The 19,964-nt window shown below is 48.4% G+C and overlaps 1 protein-coding gene across 4 annotated transcripts; it reads left to right on the forward strand.

The window, feature by feature from the left end:
* Window positions 1-378: 378 nt before the first annotated feature.
* On the forward strand, window positions 379-19,605 carry CAMTA2 (calmodulin binding transcription activator 2). 4 transcript variants are annotated; one of them, XM_020966839.2, is made up of 23 exons: window positions 379-468; window positions 2,113-2,210; window positions 2,358-2,461; window positions 4,807-4,874; window positions 4,956-5,091; window positions 5,626-5,697; window positions 5,996-6,149; window positions 6,510-6,644; window positions 7,144-8,039; window positions 8,392-8,518; window positions 9,805-9,939; window positions 12,033-12,148; window positions 12,820-13,004; window positions 13,412-13,490; window positions 13,728-13,950; window positions 14,283-14,605; window positions 15,843-16,039; window positions 16,333-16,516; window positions 17,347-17,418; window positions 17,498-17,518; window positions 17,905-18,080; window positions 18,350-18,424; window positions 18,756-19,605. In XM_020966839.2, the coding sequence occupies exons 2-23, from the start codon at window positions 2,180-2,182 to the stop codon at window positions 18,817-18,819; spliced, it is 3,573 nt and encodes a 1,190-aa protein (XP_020822498.1). In that variant the 5' UTR covers window positions 379-468; window positions 2,113-2,179; the 3' UTR covers window positions 18,820-19,605. The 4 variants fall into 4 exon arrangements, with proteins under 4 accessions (XP_020822498.1, XP_020822500.1, XP_020822499.1 ...); XM_020966841.2 differs by having other exon boundaries at window positions 15,870-16,039; XM_020966840.2 differs by lacking the exon at window positions 17,498-17,518.
* The last annotated feature ends 359 nt before the right edge of the window (window positions 19,606-19,964 follow it).

Genomic DNA, 19,964 nt, shown 5'->3' on the forward strand with positions numbered 1-19,964 from the left:
TACATTGAATCAACATGCATCAATTTTTTAAAAATGATTAAGATGTGACAATTTTGAAACTGGTTTTGCCTTTTGGGGGGATGGTCAGGGAAAGGATGGCTGACACGGGAAATCCTTTTCTGAAGAAATAGGTGAAAAATTAAAGCTAGGCTTGGAGAGGAGCCCTGGAAGAAGCCTTCTTCGCTCTCTGCATCCCCATAGCTTCTCAGGAACTTACGGGTTCAGGGCGCTGCACTGGATGAGCTCTCCTCATCCCCTTCCCCCTAGTTTCCTCAACCCAGACCCAACTCAGCCATGAACACGTGCAGCCCAACCCTAAAGTGAAAAAATCTAAGCGAGAGCGCCCGTCCTTAAATGGAGGTCCCCCCCCCGTGCGCGGTGACGTCAGACGTCGCTGTCACAGCCGGCGTTGGGGGGGTTTGGTGTGGGGTAGAATGGCCGCCGCCGCCGCCAGCGGGACCCCGGGAGGTAAGAGCCTTGGCCTCTTGCCGGCCTCCCCACCCCGCGCCAGGGGGCGCAGGTCCGCTCGTGCCGGCCCCAGCGGCTTAGCCCCGTGGCGCCCCACCTCTAGCCCCTTGCACTCCCTTCCTCCTTCCTCCGCCCCCTCCCCCGCAGTAGGGGGCGCAGCTCCACACAGCCCCCTGCGGCTCCCCCCCCCCCCCCCCCCCCCCCCCCCCCGCTCCTCTGCTGAGGGACCTGCGGCCCGGAACCTCCTCCTGCCCCAGGGGCTCCCCTCCCCCGCCCAGCTGCACCTGGGTGCTCCTGGAGGCGGGGCGAACGTCCGTGACCCCGAGCTGTGGCCCCATCCTGCCGGGGATCCGCACCAGCCCTCACCTGGCTGGCACCTTGCGTTTGTGCCCCGTGGTGGACCCCCCAGAATCCCCCTCCTCCCCGTGCGTGCGAACACACACATTCACACACTCACTCTCACTCTCACTCACACACACACACACACACACACACACACACACACACACACACACACACACACACACATTCTGCTATCACCGGGGCTCGTCATCCCCCTCCAACCCTATCCAGCTTGGGGGAGCATTGCCCCATCCCCCTTCCCTCAGATGCCCCAGCTCAGCTTCATGATGAGATGCCATCTCAAGCCTCCTCCCATTTGTTCCCAGGAAGGTGGGGGGGGCGCTTGGGCCCTGGGGTGGAGACAATTTGGTTGATGTGGGATAGGCAAAGGGACCTGAGAGAAAGGATGGGGGGGGGGGGCGAGCCTATATTTCTAATTTCCATATGGGGTGGGACAAAACCATTAGCCAGGGTGCCTGAGAGAAACGATCCCTTGGGGTCTGGGGCATAGTGTGGGGAGGGTTGAATGAGCCCCAGTATCTCACCTGGGCCTCAGTCACAGTTGAGAAAAAGGGGAGGAGGCTAGAATAAGCTTTCCATGAGGTCTTTTACTTAGAACTGCAAAAGGAAAAAAACAAAACAAAACAGGACAGTGTCTGTGAGCATCCCAGGGCCTGTACCTTGTGACTTACCTTCTGTGATCTAAGTGTCCTAGCTTCAGCTTCTCCCAGCTTTCCTCCTCTCTAGTACCTCTTTTCAGATACTCAAATGTTCAGGTCCCCAAGCTTGTCCTTTGAGGCATTTGCTGCTTCAGAGGCATATGGTCTCTTAGGCCCCAGTTACTCAGTTCTGGCTCCATTTCCCTCACCCCTCATTCTTAGTTTCCATTCCCTACAGTGCAGTGTAAAGAGGGCTGAATTTGGACTCGGAGGACCTGGGTTTGAAATCTACTCTGTCACTAACTAGTGTGACAGACCTCTCCAAACTGTCTAGAAAATGAGGGAGTTAGACTAGGATGATCTCTGAGGTCTTTTCCAGCTCTAAATTTGTTTCTCTATGACTTTGTTCTCTTGCCCTTATCGTCCAAGTTATCCCTTTTCTGATACATCTTGGTTCCCATTTTGAATCTTTCTGTTTCTCCAGCCCTCTATACACTCCCTCCCCCATAAGCTATTCTTCAGATCTCTGTACCCCAGCCCTTCCCTCTCAAGAATCACAGCTTCCCCAGGGGCTATGTTTTTTTCTTAGGTGAGGTGGGAGAGGGGGAGATGTTGAGTATAAATCTGCCTTATCTTTTTCCAGGACATAGATCCCCTCCCCCTGGCCCATCAGGCAGAGGGTGACCTTGCCATTTGGAGATACCTTCACCATGAATAACAAGGACACTACTGAGGTTGCTGGTGAGTTCTGTACTGCTCTTCCCCCCCCCCCGCCATACACCACGTTTCAAAATGTTAGGGTTAAAAGGAAACTTGTCGATTCTCTAGACTCATTTTTCTCATTCTCTAGTAAGAGTACACTGACTCCTGGTTTCCAATTCTTCTCAGAGAACAGCCATCACCTGAAGATCTTTCTCCCCAAGAAGTTACTGGAGTGTCTTCCCAGATGCCCACTGCTGCCTCCTGAGCGGCTCCGATGGAACACAAATGAGGTTCCCCAGGGATGCTAAAATAGACAAGGGTGGGAGGAAAGACCTTTGTCCATGATCTAGAAGTCCCTGGTGGGCAGGAAGAGGGGAAGAATTTTGTTTTGTTTTTGGCCAGTATGTGTGTCTCAGTGTCCATAATCAACAGTTAAGTGATTGAGCACCTACCACATTCAGTGCACCATATCAAGCATGGTCTTCAAGCTTCTTCAAAAGCTTATAGTTAGGGGGCAGCTAGGTGGCGCAGTAGATAGAGCACCAGCTCTGGATTAGGGAGGACCTGAGTTCAAATCCAGCCTCAGACACAACACTTACTGGCTGTGTGACTCTGGGCAAGTCACTTAACCCCACTGCTAGCCAAAAAAAAAAAGCCTATAGTTAGTTGGGAAAACAAGATTTAGTTATATAACTAGATAATTTAGCTATCTACAAGTGATCAGTGCCAAGTAATAATACATAGAATAAGTGCTATGGGATGTCACAGGTTGGAGAGATGCTTGTGATCTGGACTGGTGAGGAAGAGGTGACATGGTATAATTACAAGAGCGCTGTATTTGTGGACAGAGGCTCTGAGTTTATGGGCCTCAGTTTCTTCATTTGTAAAATGATGGCATTGGATTAGATGGACCTCTAAAGTCTCTTCTGACTTCTGGATCCTCTAAGGATTAATAGAATGTAAACTTCTAAGGGCATGGACTGCTACATTTTTTTTTCTTCATAGCCTATGTGCTGTGGGCATATGGGCTATGCAAACATATGCATAAAGTCAGTACATAATTTAAACTTTGGTTTTTTTAATGCCACTATTAAGCTTTGTTTTATCTAGTGAAATAAGTATGCAGAATGAAGTTGCTCAAAGATTCACTATAATTTAAAATAAAATGAAGGCAGTGTGAGCCTGAAGTTGGGCTTGAAGGCTGGGCAAGATTCATATAGGTTAGGGGTTTGTTTGTTTTGTTTTTCAGTAATGGGCTACATTATCAGAAAGCCATATGTGTGATAGCCATACTTTTTTTTTTAAACTATTATAGTTATTAATTGATCTAAGCTTAATATGATGATTCCTAGGAGCAGTGACTTACATAGCTGTAATGGCAGGCTGGTAATTAGGCCCCAGTGGCCTAAGAGTCCATGCTAATAGTATAAGACATTGTTTTGCTAATCTTAGCTGTATTTGGTTCAAAGATTTCATGTTGGATACCCAGGAGATGGGTGGAAAGATGGGGAACATCCAAATGGGGGATCATCATGAGTTGACTTGGAAGCTAGACTATTTTACATTTGTTGAGGGGTGGGAAGCAGTGTGCAGCTAGTGTGAAGGGTTGGTCATGTGGAGTAACAAGAGCAGATCAGGTTGGAGAAGAAGGTTAAGAGAAGATAGTATGGTTGGGGCGGGGGAGGAAGGGGGGAAAGGAATTCTTGAATGCAAGGCTGAGGAATTTGGACCTTACCCTGTAGGCCAGGGGTGGGGAACCTAGGGCTTGTCAAAGGGCCAAACTTGAGGACCTTGAGGGCCACATGTGGCCTCCAGGCCTCGGGTTCCCCACCCCTGCTGTAGGCAGTGAGAAGCTGTTTAAATGCTTTTGAACAGATAGAATAACAGAGGTGTGATATGAGAGTGATTTTTTTCATAAAGATTATTAATCTGACAGAGGAAGAAAAGACTGTGGATGGGGAGATCAGTTAGGATTGCAGTAGTCCCAAATTTTAGATAATAAAGACCTGAACAAGGGTAGAGGCAATGGGAATGGAAATTATCTAGTTGGATTGGAGTGGAAGAAAAAGATCAGATTTTTTTTTTGTTGTTGTTGTTCTATTTATGAGTCAGGGAGAATAACCAGCTTTTGGAACATCTCACTTAGCTCTTATGTGAAAGGCTCCTGGGGAGAAGGGAGAGGGTCATAGTTTCTTCGTGTCAAGTCAGAGGAAATGGAGCCTCTGAGCTTCCTTATGGCAGTTATAAGGGATAATCAGGCCATAATAGGGCCTATTCTCAGGACCTTGATCTAGGAAGCCCTGGTGGGCAGCAAGAGGGGAAGAGTTTAGTTTTGTTTTTGGCCAGTATGTGTGTCTCAGTGTCCATAATCAATAATTAGGTGATTGAGCACCTACCACATTCAGTGTACCCATATCAAGCATGATCTTCAAGCTTCTTCAAAAGCTTATAGTTAGTTGGGAAAACAATTATTTCCCTCCAGCATCTATAACTTGGCAGTGGGTAGGCCTTTTGAGTTTTGACATGCCAGGGAGAAGAGTAAGGGTAGGAGCTTAGAGAGAAAAGCTATAAAATAAGGAGCTTGGGGAGAAAATGGGGGGGGGAAGAGAACAGAATATTTTTTTTTCCCTCATAGGAGATTGCCTCGTACTTAATCACCTTTGAGAAGCATGACGAGTGGCTGTCCTGTTCCCCCAAGACCAGGTAAGGGGAGTTGGAGGAGGGTGTTAAGGCTAAGGATACAGGATCCCAGAGCCTGCTTTACCTTCTTCTATGCTTCCTCAGGCCTCAGAATGGCTCCATCATCCTCTATAATCGCAAGAAGGTAAAGTACCGGAAGGATGGCTACTGCTGGAAGAAGCGGAAGGATGGAAAGACCACTCGAGAGGACCATATGAAACTGAAGGTGCAGGGCATGGAGGTAGGGGAAGGCCCTTTGGGGTTGGTGTCTGGTTCTTCTGTCTCTAGTTTTGAATCACTCATGCCCTGGCTCATTTTCTAGAATCCAAATGTTACTATAGTCACCTCTCCTATCCACAGTCATAGGTCAACCATCTCACCTCTTGGGAAATAGACTGGTTCCCCATTTCCTTCAGTAACCCAGTTGTCAGGTCACCAACTTTGTTTCTCACAGGGACTCATCTGTCCAGTCTCCTACCTTCTCTAATATTTTCCTTAAAAATCCTTGTATATGGTCTGAGTCCCAACTATAGCTTTTGCCACCCCTCCTATTCTCAGTGTCCTAATACCTACCTCATGGATGTTCCTAGAAGGTTCCACTTTGAAAGTCCTGAATACCTCACCCCCTTCTTTTTTCCTTCCCCTTGACTCTGTGTTATTTGGATTTAGGTTCATGGGGGGGAGGTGGCAGGGCTCATGGGGGAGACAAGTCTTTTGAAAGGTACTAAAGAGAAGAGGTGGGAAGCAGCCTTCCCCTCCAACTCTCTCTTGGCAGTGTCTCTATGGCTGCTATGTTCACTCCTCCATTGTTCCCACATTCCATCGTCGCTGTTACTGGCTGCTACAGGTATTGAGGGGATTGGGGAGTCAGCTTCTTGGGCAGTTAGGAGGGAGTGAAGAGAGGAAAGACTGGGCTCTGAGAAGGAAAGAAATTGGGTTAAAGGAAAGAGGGTTATGGACTGGGAAGGCCAAACACCTATGTATTTGGGAGGAATGGGAGTTTATGAGGGAGGTTTAAGAGCTGAAGAGGCTGCTGGGGGAGGTGGAGGAGAACGGAATTCTGGGAAGGGAACTAAGTACTATGGGGCGGAACATCTAGGTCCCAGTGTCCACTGGCACCCTGTGTCTACCATTGCTGCCCTCAGAACCCTGACATCGTCCTTGTGCACTACCTGAATGTCCCCGCCCTGGAAGATTGTGGGAAGGGCTGTGGCCCCGTCCTTTGTTCCATCAGCAGCGATCGAAGGGAATGGCTCAAGTGGTCCAGGGAGGAGCTGGTGGGGCAACTGAAGCCCATGTGTAAGAACCCTAGAGTGAAAGTGGGTCTCAGGGTGCCCTCACAGAAGCCAAGGCTACTGCTAGGTACCTCTGGAGTGACCTGCTCTCCCTAGCTAATGAAGAGGTTTGATCCCTGGTGCTGCTGGTAGCTGAAGTGCTGGTGGATTCTCAGGGCCTTGTATTGCAGAAGTGGTGGGAGCAAGGGAAAGATAAGGACTACATATCCCAGGAATGCTCAGAACAGCTACCTTTTCCCAGGCTACTAGTCCCATGGCATCATGGGAGTTGTAGTCCAGTGAGGGACAGAGGGACAGCAAGGGGGGTTTAGGGGCTGGATTTTCTTAGGTTCACACAGCAGGCCCTCCCTCCTCCCTTTTTCAGTTCATGGCATCAAGTGGAGCTGTGGGAATGGGGCAGGTGAGTTCTCAGTGGAACAGCTGGTGCAGCAGATTCTGGATACCCACCAGGCCAAGCCCCTGCCCCGTACCCATGCCTGCCTCTGCAGTGGAGGACTTGGTTAGTGACGGGACCCAAGGGCTCCCTCTGGCTCTGAGTTCTATTCCCCACTGGAGACAGAAACACCCTTTATACTTGTTTGCATGCTAATTTATATATGTTTTGCACATTGTTTCCTGACAGTCCAGTGGGACTGAGGACTTCTTCTCTAGACCTCACCTTTTCTTCAAGAAATGCCTTCCCAGGCTTTGGGCCAGTTTCTCACTCTGTCATTTATCTTTGTGACCCCCAGTCTTTGTGCACTATTCATGCACAGGCATCAGCTCACTACCTTTTCTTTCTCTCCACCAGCCTGTTTCTTTTCCCCTTGCAACCTTGCAATTCCCCTGTGCTCTTCTCCCTGCAGTGCCTGTCCAGCCAGAATTTGTGGCATCTCTGCTTCTCCCCAATGGCCACAGTCATTTTTACACGTCTATCTGTAAATCTCCACTGAAGAAAAATTGAAAAGTTGTCTTACTCTACTCTTTTTCTTTCTTCCCTACCCCATTCTTCACTACAGGTTCCACAGGGAGCCTACCCCACAAATGCAGCAATACCAAGCACCGAATTATCTCCCCTAAAATTGAGCCTCGGACCTTGGCCATACCCCCAATCCCACCTCCAAGACCCCCTGAACCCCTTCCACAGGCTCTCCCACCCCTTACGGAACTCCCTGACCTTCCCAAGGTTGATACCTCACCCTCTTCCTGCTCTTCCTCCTCTTCTTCTGGCTTTGCTGAACCCCCTGAAATTAGCCCTAGACCTCCAGTAACTCCAGGAGGGCTGCCCAGGGCAGGACCTGCTCTCCTCCTCCTGACAGGTTTGGAGCAGCTCACTGGGGGTTTAACTCCCAGCAGGCACTTGGCTTCTCAGCCTGAGTTTGGGCCCTCCCTGGGCCTGGCCCTGGTCCTAGGCCCTCAGCCTCCTGCCCCACCTGGCCCTCCCAGTCCTGCCTTTGATCCTGATCGATTCTTCAACAATCCCAGTCAAGGCCAGACTTATGGAGGTGGGCTGGGGGTGAGTCCCAGTTTCCCTGAGGCAGAGGCAGCCAGAACACCTTGCCCAGCCCTGGAACCTGCTGCTGCTCTGGAGCCTGTGGTATCAGATCAACGGACTACTCCGAAGTCTGGAGAAGGAAGAGAAGGGAACCGATTCTTTATCCCAGAGGATGCAGGTGGGGAGGGAACTGGCCCTGCTGCGGTCTCCTCATCCCCATCCATGGAGTCATCAGTCCGGCCTGGAAGAGGTGAAGGGCTGTTTGGAGGACCAGGGGGGACCAGTGAACTAGAGACTTTCAGCTTGTCTTCCTTCCCAGACCTCATGGGGGACCTGATCAGTGAGGAGGCTCCAGCGGCTCCTGGCCCTCCAGCTCTTAGCGTTATCACTGACTTCTCTCCTGAGTGGTCCTATCCAGAGGTGAATATCATATTCATTCATCATTCCTCCTCATTACTTGCTGTCCCATTCCCACCCTGAGCCTAGCCCCTAGTCACTCAAACCTAAGTTTCCACAGTAACCATAGTCCTGTAGTCTATGATCTAGATTCCTTAACTTCCCTCAGATTTTTATGGCATGTGGCCTATCTTGTTTTCCATGCTGTTTCTCCCTTAATTACCTTAATATATACAGGGTATCCCAAAAGTTTTAGTGCAGTTTTGAACTTAGATTAAAATTGTACTAAGGCTTTTGGGACATCCTGTATATTATCCAGAGGGTACCCCCATTCTCTGGTGACTCTGTTTGGATGGGAATATTTGCTTGTTCACAGGGTGGGGTCAAGGTACTGATCACAGGTCCTTGGACAGAGGTCTCAGAGCGTTATTCTTGTGTCTTCGACCACATCCTTGTGCCAGCCTCACTTGTCCAGTCTGGTGTCCTGCGCTGCTACTGTCCTGGTATGGAGGAGTGGGAAGCACTGATCAGACAGGTCAGGATGGCATAGTCTCTAGATGTCTTATCAGGAGCTTCGCCATTAGATACTGGAAGCTAGAGACTTAATATGGGGAAACCCAGAAGGTTACCAAGGCTATATCTGAAATTAGTCTCTGTCCTTTTCTCCAAAGTAGCCAGGACTAAGGAGGCAGCATGGGGCAATGGAAGGAGTCCTGGACTTGGAGTTGGGAAACTTGGATTCTAGTCTCAGCTCTTCTTATTGACTGTGTGCCTCAGCCAAGTCATGTAACTTATCTGAACCTCATTTTGTGTTGTCTGGTCTCTAAGACCGCTCCTAGCTTTGTACATCTGTGGAGTTAAGGGGTCGGACAACTTTAACCCAAGGTAGAAAAAGAGGGAAACCGTCTAGGGGTCTTAGAGGCAGAAAGGGATAGTGGAAAAGACTGAAGTCCTAGCTCTACCACTTATTAGTTATATGATCATAGGCAAGTGCTTTCCTCTTATGTAACATATCAATGATTCTTGCCACTACTAACCTCACATAACTTGTGCTTTGCAATCTATAAAGCATTATATGGATGTGAGCCACTATTATCATTATTATTATTGACTTTAATCCCAGGATGCTAAAATGAACCCTGGCCTCATAGCCCAGACCCCATTGCCAAGAAACATCTGTACTCTATCCTAACATGCCTATCAACCAGGATCAGAGAAAAGCCTCAAAGGTTTCATCACTGATGAATAGGAAGATGAGGTCTCTGAAACAATCCAGGAATCATAGGAATGACCTGCCTCAACAGGCTTTGTTGTATGTGGGTATTCCACCCCTGCCAATACCACCACCTTGTGAGTTGGCAGGCTTGGGGATGAAAAGAGTAGAGTTGGGTTTTCTTAGCTTCCAGTCTAGGAGATCAGGAACTCAAAGGGCCATGAGAATCACTAGGTCATAAGCCAAACTAGACTCCATTCCTTGGAAACTTTTTCTACTTTTCCTCAGTAGTGAAATTGGATGGGAGTGGAGGGAGAGAACAATAGGATCTCTTTACCAGCCAAGGTGTATCAGAGAGTTCAGGCAACACCTGGCCAAAGACTCAGAGTCACCATTGCCAAGGAGCACATTTCTCCTAACATCCAGGTTTGCTGGGGCCTCTGGGAGATGTAAGGCAAGGGGAAGAGTATAGGTAGGATAAGGCCTCAGGACTGATCCAGGTCTCTGAGTTGCTGGCAGGGGTTATCTCAATAAGAGAAACTGACATTCTTCTCCCTCCCCCTTTGTCTTCCCTAGCTCATGAGGCAGGGTTGGTATCTCTTCAGGTGGCAGGAGAAGGGGGCCCACTCTCTGCCTCTGTACTCTTTGAGTATCGTGCCCGCCGCTTTTTAGCTCTTCCCAGCACCCAACTCGACTGGCTGTCCTTAGATGGTGAGTACCTAATCCACCCTGGACCTAGACATCCAATACTGTAACCTCTGTACTTCACTTCTCTCTCCCTACCTTTGGTTCTCATTTCTTTCAGGGATTTAGTTGGGTGTCTAGTGTGCCAGTCAATAAGCTATATGCCACCCACTATGCTAAGCACTGGGATTACAAAGAAAGGCAGAAGATAGTCCCTGCCCTTGAGCTCACAATCTAATGGAGGAGACAACATGCAAACAATTATATACAAACAATCTGCATACAGGATAAAAAAATAATCAACAGAAGGAAAACACTAGAGTTAAGAGGGTTTGGGAAAGGCTCCTTGTAGAAGGTGAGATTTTAGTTGGAACTTGAAGTTAGTCAGGAGGAGGAAATGAAGAGGGAGAGGACTCCAGGCATGGGAGACAGTCAGTGAAAATGCCCCGAGTTGAGAGATGAAGTGTCTTGTTCCAGGAACAGGAAGGAGGCCCATATTACTGGATTGAAGAGTATGTAGGAGGGAAGTAATGTGTAAGAAGACTGGAAAGGTGGGACAGGTGGCTTGGTTATGAAGGACTTTGGACACCAAACAGAAGATTTTATGTTTGATCCAGAAGGTGATAAGGAACCACTAGAGTTTATTGAGTTTTAGGGGGTGGGGAGGAATGTCAGACCTGAGCTTAAGAAAATCACTTTGCCAGAGTTTTCTAGCTTCCAGCTCCCCAGTTATGTCCAGGGCCTAGTTCTATTTTTTTCTTGATCTATAACTGGCTTCTTCTCCACTTCTTCTTTCCTAGATTTCTTAGACTCCATCTCTAAGTCCTGGGACTTTTTCTGTTTCCCTCTCTGGGTTTTGGCTATTCCTGTCTACAGAACTTTCTTCCTTGGGGTCTAATGCTTGGGCTATCTGTCTTGCCTCATAGTTTTTCAGAGTTCCTTTGTCATTCTTTGTCTTGGTGTTTTTTCCCATCTCTTTTTCCCTCTTCAGCCCTTCTTATAGGAAAAGGAGGCTATAATGTAGTGTAGTGAACAGTAGTAGGCCTGAAGTCTGTAGATGTGGCTTCAGGTCCCAGATCACCCACTTAACTGTGTGACTTTGGGCCTCTTTCCTTCTTTGTAAAAAGGGAATTTTGTACCTTAGGTTCATTATGTACCTAAAAGCACTGTTGTGAAGAAAATTTTTTATGAACTATTAACGTGCTTTTAACAACCCATGATTGTTTGTGCCCCTTTCTGACAGTTTTTTTTTCTGGTGAAATTCTCAGTGTTATAAGTCTTGGGAATTTCTATATCCAAAGCACTGGCTTTGGAGTCAAGGTTCAAATTCTACCTGTCTGACACCTGTATTTCCTCATCTGTAAAATGAAGTTGGCCTGGATGGCCTCTGAGGTCCCTTTTAGCTCTAGATCATATGAACCTGAGATCCTCTCTTATTAACTTCTTCCTTTCTTCGTGTTTGTATTTTTTCCTCTCAATTTTCTTCTAACAGTTTTTTCTCCTCTGTCATTATATCTACACATCTTACTGGATCTTTGTTTCCTGCCCTTTCTCTATATTACTTAAGTTTCTGTCCATCTTATCCCTTATCAACATCAGTGCTTCCATCCTCTTCCACCTATCCCTTCCCTGCCATGTCAAGCACAACCATTCTCAGCCTTCCCCCTTTATAGCCCCCACAAGGGGAGGGTGGTTTTAAATGACTCTCCACAGTCTCTTGTGGGAAGCAGTAACTGAAGAGGAGAGACCCTGGAGTTACCAGGCCTCACTGTGGGGGCAGAAGTAGTATTGGGGGCAAGGAGAAGAGATAGATAACCCTGGGAGATGATGCATAAAGGGGGAAGTGTTTTGAACAAAGTAGGAAAGATTTGCAAAACCCATTACCCAAGCCTTTGCCATTCTCTCTGCATTATCATGTAAACTGATTTGAGATCTAGATATTTAAGTTGCATTCTTCATTCTGGCATACATTTAGGGTCCCTGGTTCAGGTTTGAGGGAGGTATCTTTCCTTCTTGGGTATCCTTTTCCTCCCACATCTTGGGATACTTTTTGTTTCTGGTATTTGGAAGGTTGTTTACATCCTTTCCCAACTCAATCTCCTGTCCTTTTCCCCTACAAGACAACCAGTTCCGGATGTCCATACTAGAGCGACTAGAGCAGATGGAAAAGCGGATGGCAGAGATAGCAGCAGCTGGACAGGCTCCTCCCCCAGGTCCTGACCCTCACCCAGTACAGGTATTTGGAGAGAGGGAAGGTGGAATATTTGTTGCACCTTCCCTAAGCAAACAGCTGTGGTGTTTGACCCACCTTACTTTCCTTCCTTCCTCTGTATCTTCTGACCTCTTTAGCCTGGTGCCCCTCTCCTCTTCCTGATACACCATGTCTCCCAACACTACCTTCTCCTCTTCCAAGGGTAGCTATTCTGGGTGCCATCTTGGCATGCCTACTCCTCAAACTATTTCTGGTCTAGAAAGGGGGAAAAACTGGGGAAGGCAATGGGGGGATCTTCAAAGATCTGGGGGTCGTGATTTATACCAGTGAACTGGCAGTTATGTGGCACTATTTTAGGGACAAGGACACCTAGATGTCTGACCAGAATGGTCTCAAGAGAAGTAAGAGACAGAAGGCCTGGTTTCCAGAAGAAAGTGGAAACTAAGGATAGAATTAGAAAATGGAAGTAGGAGAAGAATATCTGGGTCTTATTAGGTGAATGAGACTAGACAGTTGGATTAGGGCTGTTTGAGAATTATGGGAGAGGATGTTTGGGTGCCTGAGTCAAGAGGCAGGGTTAGTGAGCACTCAGATAGATAGCTGGCAGCTGAAAGACCAGACACCTGGGCCCCTAAGGTCAGCAGAAACCTCGAGACCAAAATCTGGGCCCTTGGATGAGGGTATGTGTATTACAGGGAGGTGTCCCGGGGCCTGGGTTTGAGGCCCGTGTGGTGGTCCTAGTAGAACGTATGATCCCTCGTTATGGCTGGCGGGGCCCTGATCACCTGGTTCACGGGGGACCCTTCCGGGGTATGAGTCTCCTTCACCTGGCAGCAGCCCAGGGCTATGCCCGTCTCATTGAGACCCTGAGCCAGTGGAGGTGAGTACAGGTTGGGAAGGGAAAGGGTTGGGAATGGGTTGGAAGGTGGAGAGCCAGAGTAGTAAATCCAGGGTCAGGAAGAGTCAGTGAAGTGGGGGGCAGGGTTATTATAGGTGAACAAGATGGGATTGAGGAGAAGTTAGAAATTGGGAACCAAGAGAATGTAGATGCCCTTAGTCCTTGTCTCCTAGGGTTAAGTACTCCCTAACTTGTTAATCTCTTAAGGTTTCTTGACCCCACCCATACCCTCACCCCTTTGCCCACTGACTTGCCCTTCTAGATGTCTTGACCTCTGGTCCCTCGTCTCCTTGATGTCTGCCCCTCTTAGTCTAACCTTAACCTGCACCTACCCTCTTGTGCTCTGATTAGCTTCCCTCATCTCTGTCCTTCTCTTGCCACCCCTCCAGGACTATGGAGGCAGAAAGCTTGGACCTGGAGCAAGAGGTGGATCCACTTAATGTGGATCATTTCTCCTGTACTCCTCTGGTAAGGAGACCAGATTCCTGGTCCCTCAGTGGCTACTGAAACTGGGGTAGGTGGGTGGGAAGAGGTGAAATAGTGAGAGTAGGGGGTGCATAAGGCTTCCCCCTTTGAGGGGAAGAGGGGCAGAGGGATATGGAAATAAAGTCATGGCCTAGTGGTTGAGTTCCTAGGAGGAGGATAAAGGTATCTGTGTCTAGCCCTTACGGTCTATTCTTCCATCCTAAACCCTCCTTTCCCTAGATGTGGGCTTGTGCCCTAGGGCACCTAGAAGCTGCTGTGCTCCTTTTCCGATGGAACCAACAGGCACTAAACATCCCTGATTCTCTCGGCCGACTACCCTTAGCTGTGGCACATTCCCGGGGGCATGTACAACTTGCCCGATGTCTAGAAGAGCTACAGAGACAGGAGGCTTCAGTTGAGCCCCTGCCTACCCCTTCACCACCCTCTGCCAGCCCTGACACTGGTGAGGATGTTGCCAGGGAACAGGAGAAAAGAAAGGAATTGAATTGAGAAATGTGAGAGGGGAGGGAAGCCTTGGGGCAGGGAGCAGCTTAGAGGAAGAGAGCTAGGATGGATGGGGGAAACAATGTAGCCAGAAGGCTAGAAAGTAAAAGAAAGAAGGTAGGAGACAAGTGGTAGTATAGAAATAAGCAGTAGTAGTAGGGTGTGGGCATAAGGAGAAGAAAGGGTAAAAGATGTAGGAGAAAACTAGCAAGACTACCTTGGACAACACCTGCCTTGCTCATAAATACTTTTTGACTTGCTTAATCTTTCCCTTCTCTCCCACCCTTCTAGGTCTGAGCAGTGTCTCCTCACCTTCAGAGCTATCAGATGGCATGTTCTCTGTCACTTCGGCCTACTCTAGTGCCCCAGACAGCAGTCCCCCACCTGCTTCTCTGCCTACTTCTGAGGGAGCCACTGAGGTGACACAGCCAGGCCAGTCTCCTCATGGTCTCTCTGAGGCTCCCAACCTACTCATGGACTATAAGGCCAGTAACCCCATGGGGCTTCCCTCACCCCACTCTGTGAGTGAGGAGCCCACAGTAGATGCTCCAGTCCAGGGTTATGGGGCCAGTTCGAAAGGAGCTGATTGCCATCAGGCTGTGGACACAATACAGGTATTTATCAAACTGGGTCTGGGGAGTGAGGATTCATGGGTATGTGTGAATGAGGGTTAAGGAGAGGGGGTGAGACAAAGCAGAGTGATCCAGAAGGATCTATGAAGGGAACAAGAGCTCCCTTTCTGGAGTTGTTTGGACCTGGAAGGCACTGAGGGTGGACAAAGTTGACCCGTGTTTTTTCAGTTCCTATGAGCCTTGCCTAGCCATAAGGAACAGTGGTAGGCATACAATAAAAGCTCATAAACTCTTGAGAATGAAAGAATAGATTTTTCGTTTGTTTCATCATTGTTGACAAACATTTATTTAGTATTATATGTATTATGCTATGTTCTAAGACACAGCCTTACCCATGAGGTGCTTACAGAAAATAAATAAGGGAAGTTAAATAAAAGGGTAGTATATGCTTAGTCAAATGTGGTATATTGATAGTGAATTCACAGGAGAGAGCTGTCATCAAGGGAAGACTAAGAAAGGCTTTCTGGAGGACATGATAGAACCTGAACTGGACCTTTAAAGAAGGATTAGACTTAAGGGAAGAGGAAGAGAAAAAACATTTAAGACAGGAACAATAGTATGAGCAAAGGCAGCAAAAAACATGGAGTAATGAATAGATTAATTTGGCTGGATTGGAAGGTCTTTGTAGGGGAGGAGTAGGTAGGGAATGGGGAGGCAGTTTAGAGTCATTAACACTAGGCTAAGGAGTTTGGACTTCATTACTAGAATGTGTTGTCTTTCCAGGAAGATTATAAATCCCTCAAGGACAGAGAAGTTTCTCTCACTTTTTGTCTTCCACTTAGTGCCTGTTGTTGTTCAGTCTTGTTTGACTTTTTGAGACCTGTGGACCATAGCACACTAATGCTGTCCGTGGGGTTTTCTTGGCAAAGATACTGGAGTAGTTTGCCATTTCCTTCTCCAGTGGATTAACACAAACAGAGGTTAAGTGAGTTGCCCAGAGTCACACAGCTAGTAAGTGTCTGACACTGGATTTGAACTCAGGTGTTCCTGACTCCAGGCCCAACATTCTATTTATCGAACCACCTAGCACTGTGCTATAATAGTAACTCAGTAAGCATTCTAGCATAATCAAAGAAATAAAGAAATTAGAAGGAAAGGCCTAGTGGGGCCTCAGCCAATGGCAGTGAAAACGGGAAGGCCTGGAGATACGATCCGGGCTCAGTCATTTTTAAGGCAGGATGAAGAGCTGATGGGTAGGAGCTTTCATGTTTTCCACTAGGTGGACATGATCTCCCTGGCCAAACAGATTGTTGAGGCAACACCAGAACGGATTAAACAGGAAGACTTTGAAAGTGTCCCTGAGGCTGGAGGCCCTCTTCAAGAACAGACTGGAGCCATGGGGCTCAGCGAGACTATGTCCTGGCTGGCTAGTTACCTGGAGAATGTGGACCACCTCCCTAGCCTCACCCAGCACAGGTGACCACACTCAGGGTGGGTCCTCTGGCCATTTCCCCTAAAATTGGACAAGGAGGAAGCAAGGGCCCACCAGGCTGTGACCTAGGGACTTTGGGCAGAGCAGACATAATCTCTGGTTGCCCACTCTTAGAAAAGGACCCAATTAAGACCTTGCCCACAGTTCTAGACTCCTGAAAAGGACTAACAGCTCTTTAAACTCAGTGATCAGGCAGCATCCCTCCACAGAAAGCCCTACAATGGGAAGGAAGAAGAGGTGGCCGGAATCTGATACCCTTCCTCTTCTTCCTCAATAGTGAGCTGCCCTTTGAGCGAGGTCGCCTGGCTGCTCCCTCTGCCCCATCTTGGGCAGAGTTCCTTGGGGCCTCAGCCAATGGGAAGATGGAAAGTGACTTTGCACTGTTGACACTGTCTGATCATGAGCAACGGGAACTGTATGAAGCAGGCCGTGTCATCCAGACTCCCTTCCGCAAGTACAAGGTTGGGGGGAAATGGAGGTGGTGGAACCAGAAGGGGTGCAAAGGTCATAGTGTTAGGGTTGAAGACCTAGGGGAGAGGCAGATGGGAGAATTTCCATCATTATTTTTCCTATGGGCTATAAAGAGTGCTGGGTGATGTCTGACATGGTGGGGTGGGGTGGGGTGGGGTGAGATATGGCTACTGGGAGAGTATAACTAAGGTAACTGAATGAGTAAAAGGAAGAAATGGATACGAGAGAGAAAAAACAGAGTATGGATCAGTTACTGAGTATATAGAGCAGCAGTAAATACAAAGGAAGACAGGCATTTCAAGTGTGGGCCCTGAGATCCAATTCTGTATTCAACACCAGCCCTAGTACTGATCCCCATAGGGAGATTCCATTATTCTGGAAGCTGGGATGACAAAGCCCCAGAAAATGTAGATTTCTGAGTGGTACAGTTTCTGCATAGGAAAAGGCAGTACCCAAGGCAAAGCCAGTGGGCAAGAACTCATTATGGTCATAATTATTAGCCAGTGGTAAAGTGCATATTTGGGAGCATGTGTTAGGTCTGTAGGCCCATGCGACTCAGAGGGACTGGTCTTAAATGGAGTCTGGAGTCAGAAGCTGGGAAGGTCATATTGGAGCCCAGGGTTGTTTGTTATGGTGGAATAATTAGGTTCCAGACACAGGTCATGCCAAGGAGTCAAGGATCTTTTAAGAGGACCACAGAACAGGTCTGTGAAGCTTAAATGTTGTGGGGAACATATTCGGGATAAGATGACCCTGTCCCAGCGGGGAGATGTTAGGGACAGAAGGCCTTCAAGTTTCCCTTGCTCCACCCACCCCCAAGGGCCGTCGACTAAAGGAGCAGCAGGAGATGGCAGCAGCTGTGATCCAGCGCTGTTACCGAAAGTACAAGCAGGTAAGATACAACTGCCCCACTGCTCCCTGAGCCCCTCTCTGGCTTAGTTTGGCTCTAACTCCACGTCTCTTCCCACAAGCTAACGTGGATTGCACTTAAGGTAATTAAGGGAGTATTTGGGATAAGGGACATATATGTCAGAAGAAGGATGAGTCTCCTTTCGTGGAGAGTCCTGCCTCCTTCTTGGCTTGAGAACAGGACCCTAGGCTCTTTGCCTCTTTGGAGACTCACCTAAAATGAATCAAATAGCCGTGGACTACAATGGATTCGTACGCTGCCTTGAATATTTAGTAGCTTCAGAACCTGTTTTTTCATGCTGTAAAATGAGGATAATATCTACACTGAATTTCAGGGTGGTTTTGAGGAAAAGCGCTTTTCAAACCTTAAACCATGATAAGAATGGGAGTTATCTGTCTCTGTCCCCCCATGTCGTGGTCTCTCTTTTGGTCATGTTTGCTGTCCATCTCCCAAATTGCTGTCCTCCAGTTTGCACTCTATAAGAAGATGACCCAAGCAGCCATCCTGATCCAGAGCAAATTCCGAAGTTACTATGAACAGAAGCGGTTTCAGCAGAGTCGACGGGCAGCTGTGCTAATTCAACAACACTACCGTTCTTACCGATGCCGACCTGGGCCCTCAGGACCTCTGCCTCCCCGTAGCAAGTATGTTCCTGAGCTCCTCAGTTATGACGGGCCCCAGACTTCGCAGAAAACGGCAGTCTTATAGTGTACACCCAACTTTCCTTTTCCCCCCACTGTACTTGTCAGAAACCTTGTGGTCCTTATACCTAAAATTTCCCGATGTTGGGCTGTCTTTACTCGAACTGTCTTGACCTCCCCTTTCCTATCCAGTTTTCTCAGGGTGGTGGTATTGAAGAGGAACATATGCATTCTCCTTTATCTTGTTAGCTTCCCCTTCTCTCTCTTTCCAGAGGCTCCTTCCTCACCAAGAAACAAGACCAGGCAGCTCGGAAAATCATGCGTTTCCTGAGGCGCTGTCAACACAGGTACCGTGCCCTCTTCAACTACCTTATTTTCCCCATTAATGTCCAATTTCCTCTCTTCCCATTGATTCCCCCAATCGTTTTCTTCTTTTTAAACAATTTTTTAGTATTTTGTTTTTCCCCAGTTATATGTAAAAACAATTTTAAACATTTTTTAAAACTTTTAGTTCCACATTCTTTCCCTTCCTCCCCATGGTCCCCTCATGGAGAATGCCAGCAATTCAATATAGGTTATACGTGTGAGGTCATGCAAAACATTTCCACATTAATCACCAATCATTTCCTTCTAAGACCCTATTTTACTGCTTGGTGTGTTTTTCTCTCTCCCCGCTAGGATGAAGGAACTGAAGCAGAGCCAGGAGCTAGAGGGTCTCTCCCAGCCTGAACTGACCACCTGACTCCCTCACCGCTACTGCCACCTTGAGGAGGGGTGGTCTTTACAGGGATAAAATCCCTTGTTGGAATAGGAGACAGCTTCCCTCCAAGACTCCAAGGAGCCTCTTCCCTCTGTAGGACTCTCCTCTTACCCTCTCTTAAGTGTTGTTTCCCTACCTCCTCCCAGGATTCCTGCCTCTCTTGCCTTCTCCTTTCCCTATTTTTACTGGCCTTGGCCTCTAGTCTGACCTACACTTTAATCTTCAGCTGTGATCTGTCAAGCCCCAGCTTCTGCTCCCCCTGCACCTGTGAAGGGGCTCCCTCTTTTGCCTGCCTGCCTTACGTGTTTTTTTAAACAGTCAGCCTCTGAAGGTCTCTCCCAGTTTCCCATTTCCACATCTGCTTCTTCCCCTTTCTGTCTGTCTCCCGTGTCTCAGCCCCGCCACTCACATCTCGGATCCCTGGAGAAGTCTTGGCATGATTCTTTGTCTCCACGCCTGCACTGTCACTTCTGTATCCTGACTCTCGTTCTCATTCTGCCCCTCCCCTTCGTCTCCCTACCCTTATAGATGGGGTAGAAAGGGAGAATGGGGGAGGTATAAATAACAAGTGTGTGTGTGGGAGTATTGTACAGAACTGTGCGGGATGGGGGTGGTGGTGCATGGGCCAATTGCTTCCCCCACCCCGGGTTTAAAATGGGTGAGGGGGGTGTCTCCTCATCTCCACCCCATTGCCCAGATGGTCACTGTTTCTAAGTGTGCATGGGCTTGGTTTGTACAACTTGCCATTAAAACATCACTGCAACCGTCCGACTCCTGCTTTTGTTTGGGGGGCGGGGAGGCAGGACCGGGCTTCGACCAACCAGTGCAAGTCAATGTAACTTACGAACTGGGGGATGGAGGGGTCGGGGGCGCGGCTGCCAGGGTGCCCCCCAGGAGGAAAAGTTAGGAGCTGGCTTCAGAAACCAGGAGCGGGGGAAGAAGTGCCGACCAGTGGGCAGGAGGGTGAATGCAGCCTCTGCCCTAGGTCTTCCGAGGAATCGAGGAGCCCCAGCAACCTTTGCTCCGACCCCTCCTTCCCCTTTAATAGGTACAACGGTTCAACTGGGAGAAGAAGCCGGGGCGGGGGGGGGGGGGGGGGAAGGGTGATTTTCCGCCTCCGGCAGTCT

This window comes from Phascolarctos cinereus, unplaced genomic scaffold, assembly GCF_003287225.1.
Source record: "Phascolarctos cinereus isolate Bilbo 61053 unplaced genomic scaffold, phaCin_HiC Scaffold_5;HRSCAF=322, whole genome shotgun sequence".
NCBI lineage: Eukaryota > Metazoa > Chordata > Mammalia > Diprotodontia > Phascolarctidae > Phascolarctos > Phascolarctos cinereus.

What these genes read in the sequence shown, in the direction of transcription:
- CAMTA2 (XM_020966839.2), top strand. Translation starts at nt 2,180, where the DNA reads ATGAATAACAAGGACACTACTGAGGTTGCTG. An exon ending in GGACACTACTGAGGTTGCTG is followed by an intron (nt 2,211 to 2,357) that starts GTGAGTTCTGTA and finishes AATTCTTCTCAG; the next exon opens with AGAACAGCCATCACCTGAAG. An exon ending in GCTGTTACTGGCTGCTACAG is followed by an intron (nt 5,698 to 5,995) that starts GTATTGAGGGGA and finishes TGCTGCCCTCAG; the next exon opens with AACCCTGACATCGTCCTTGT.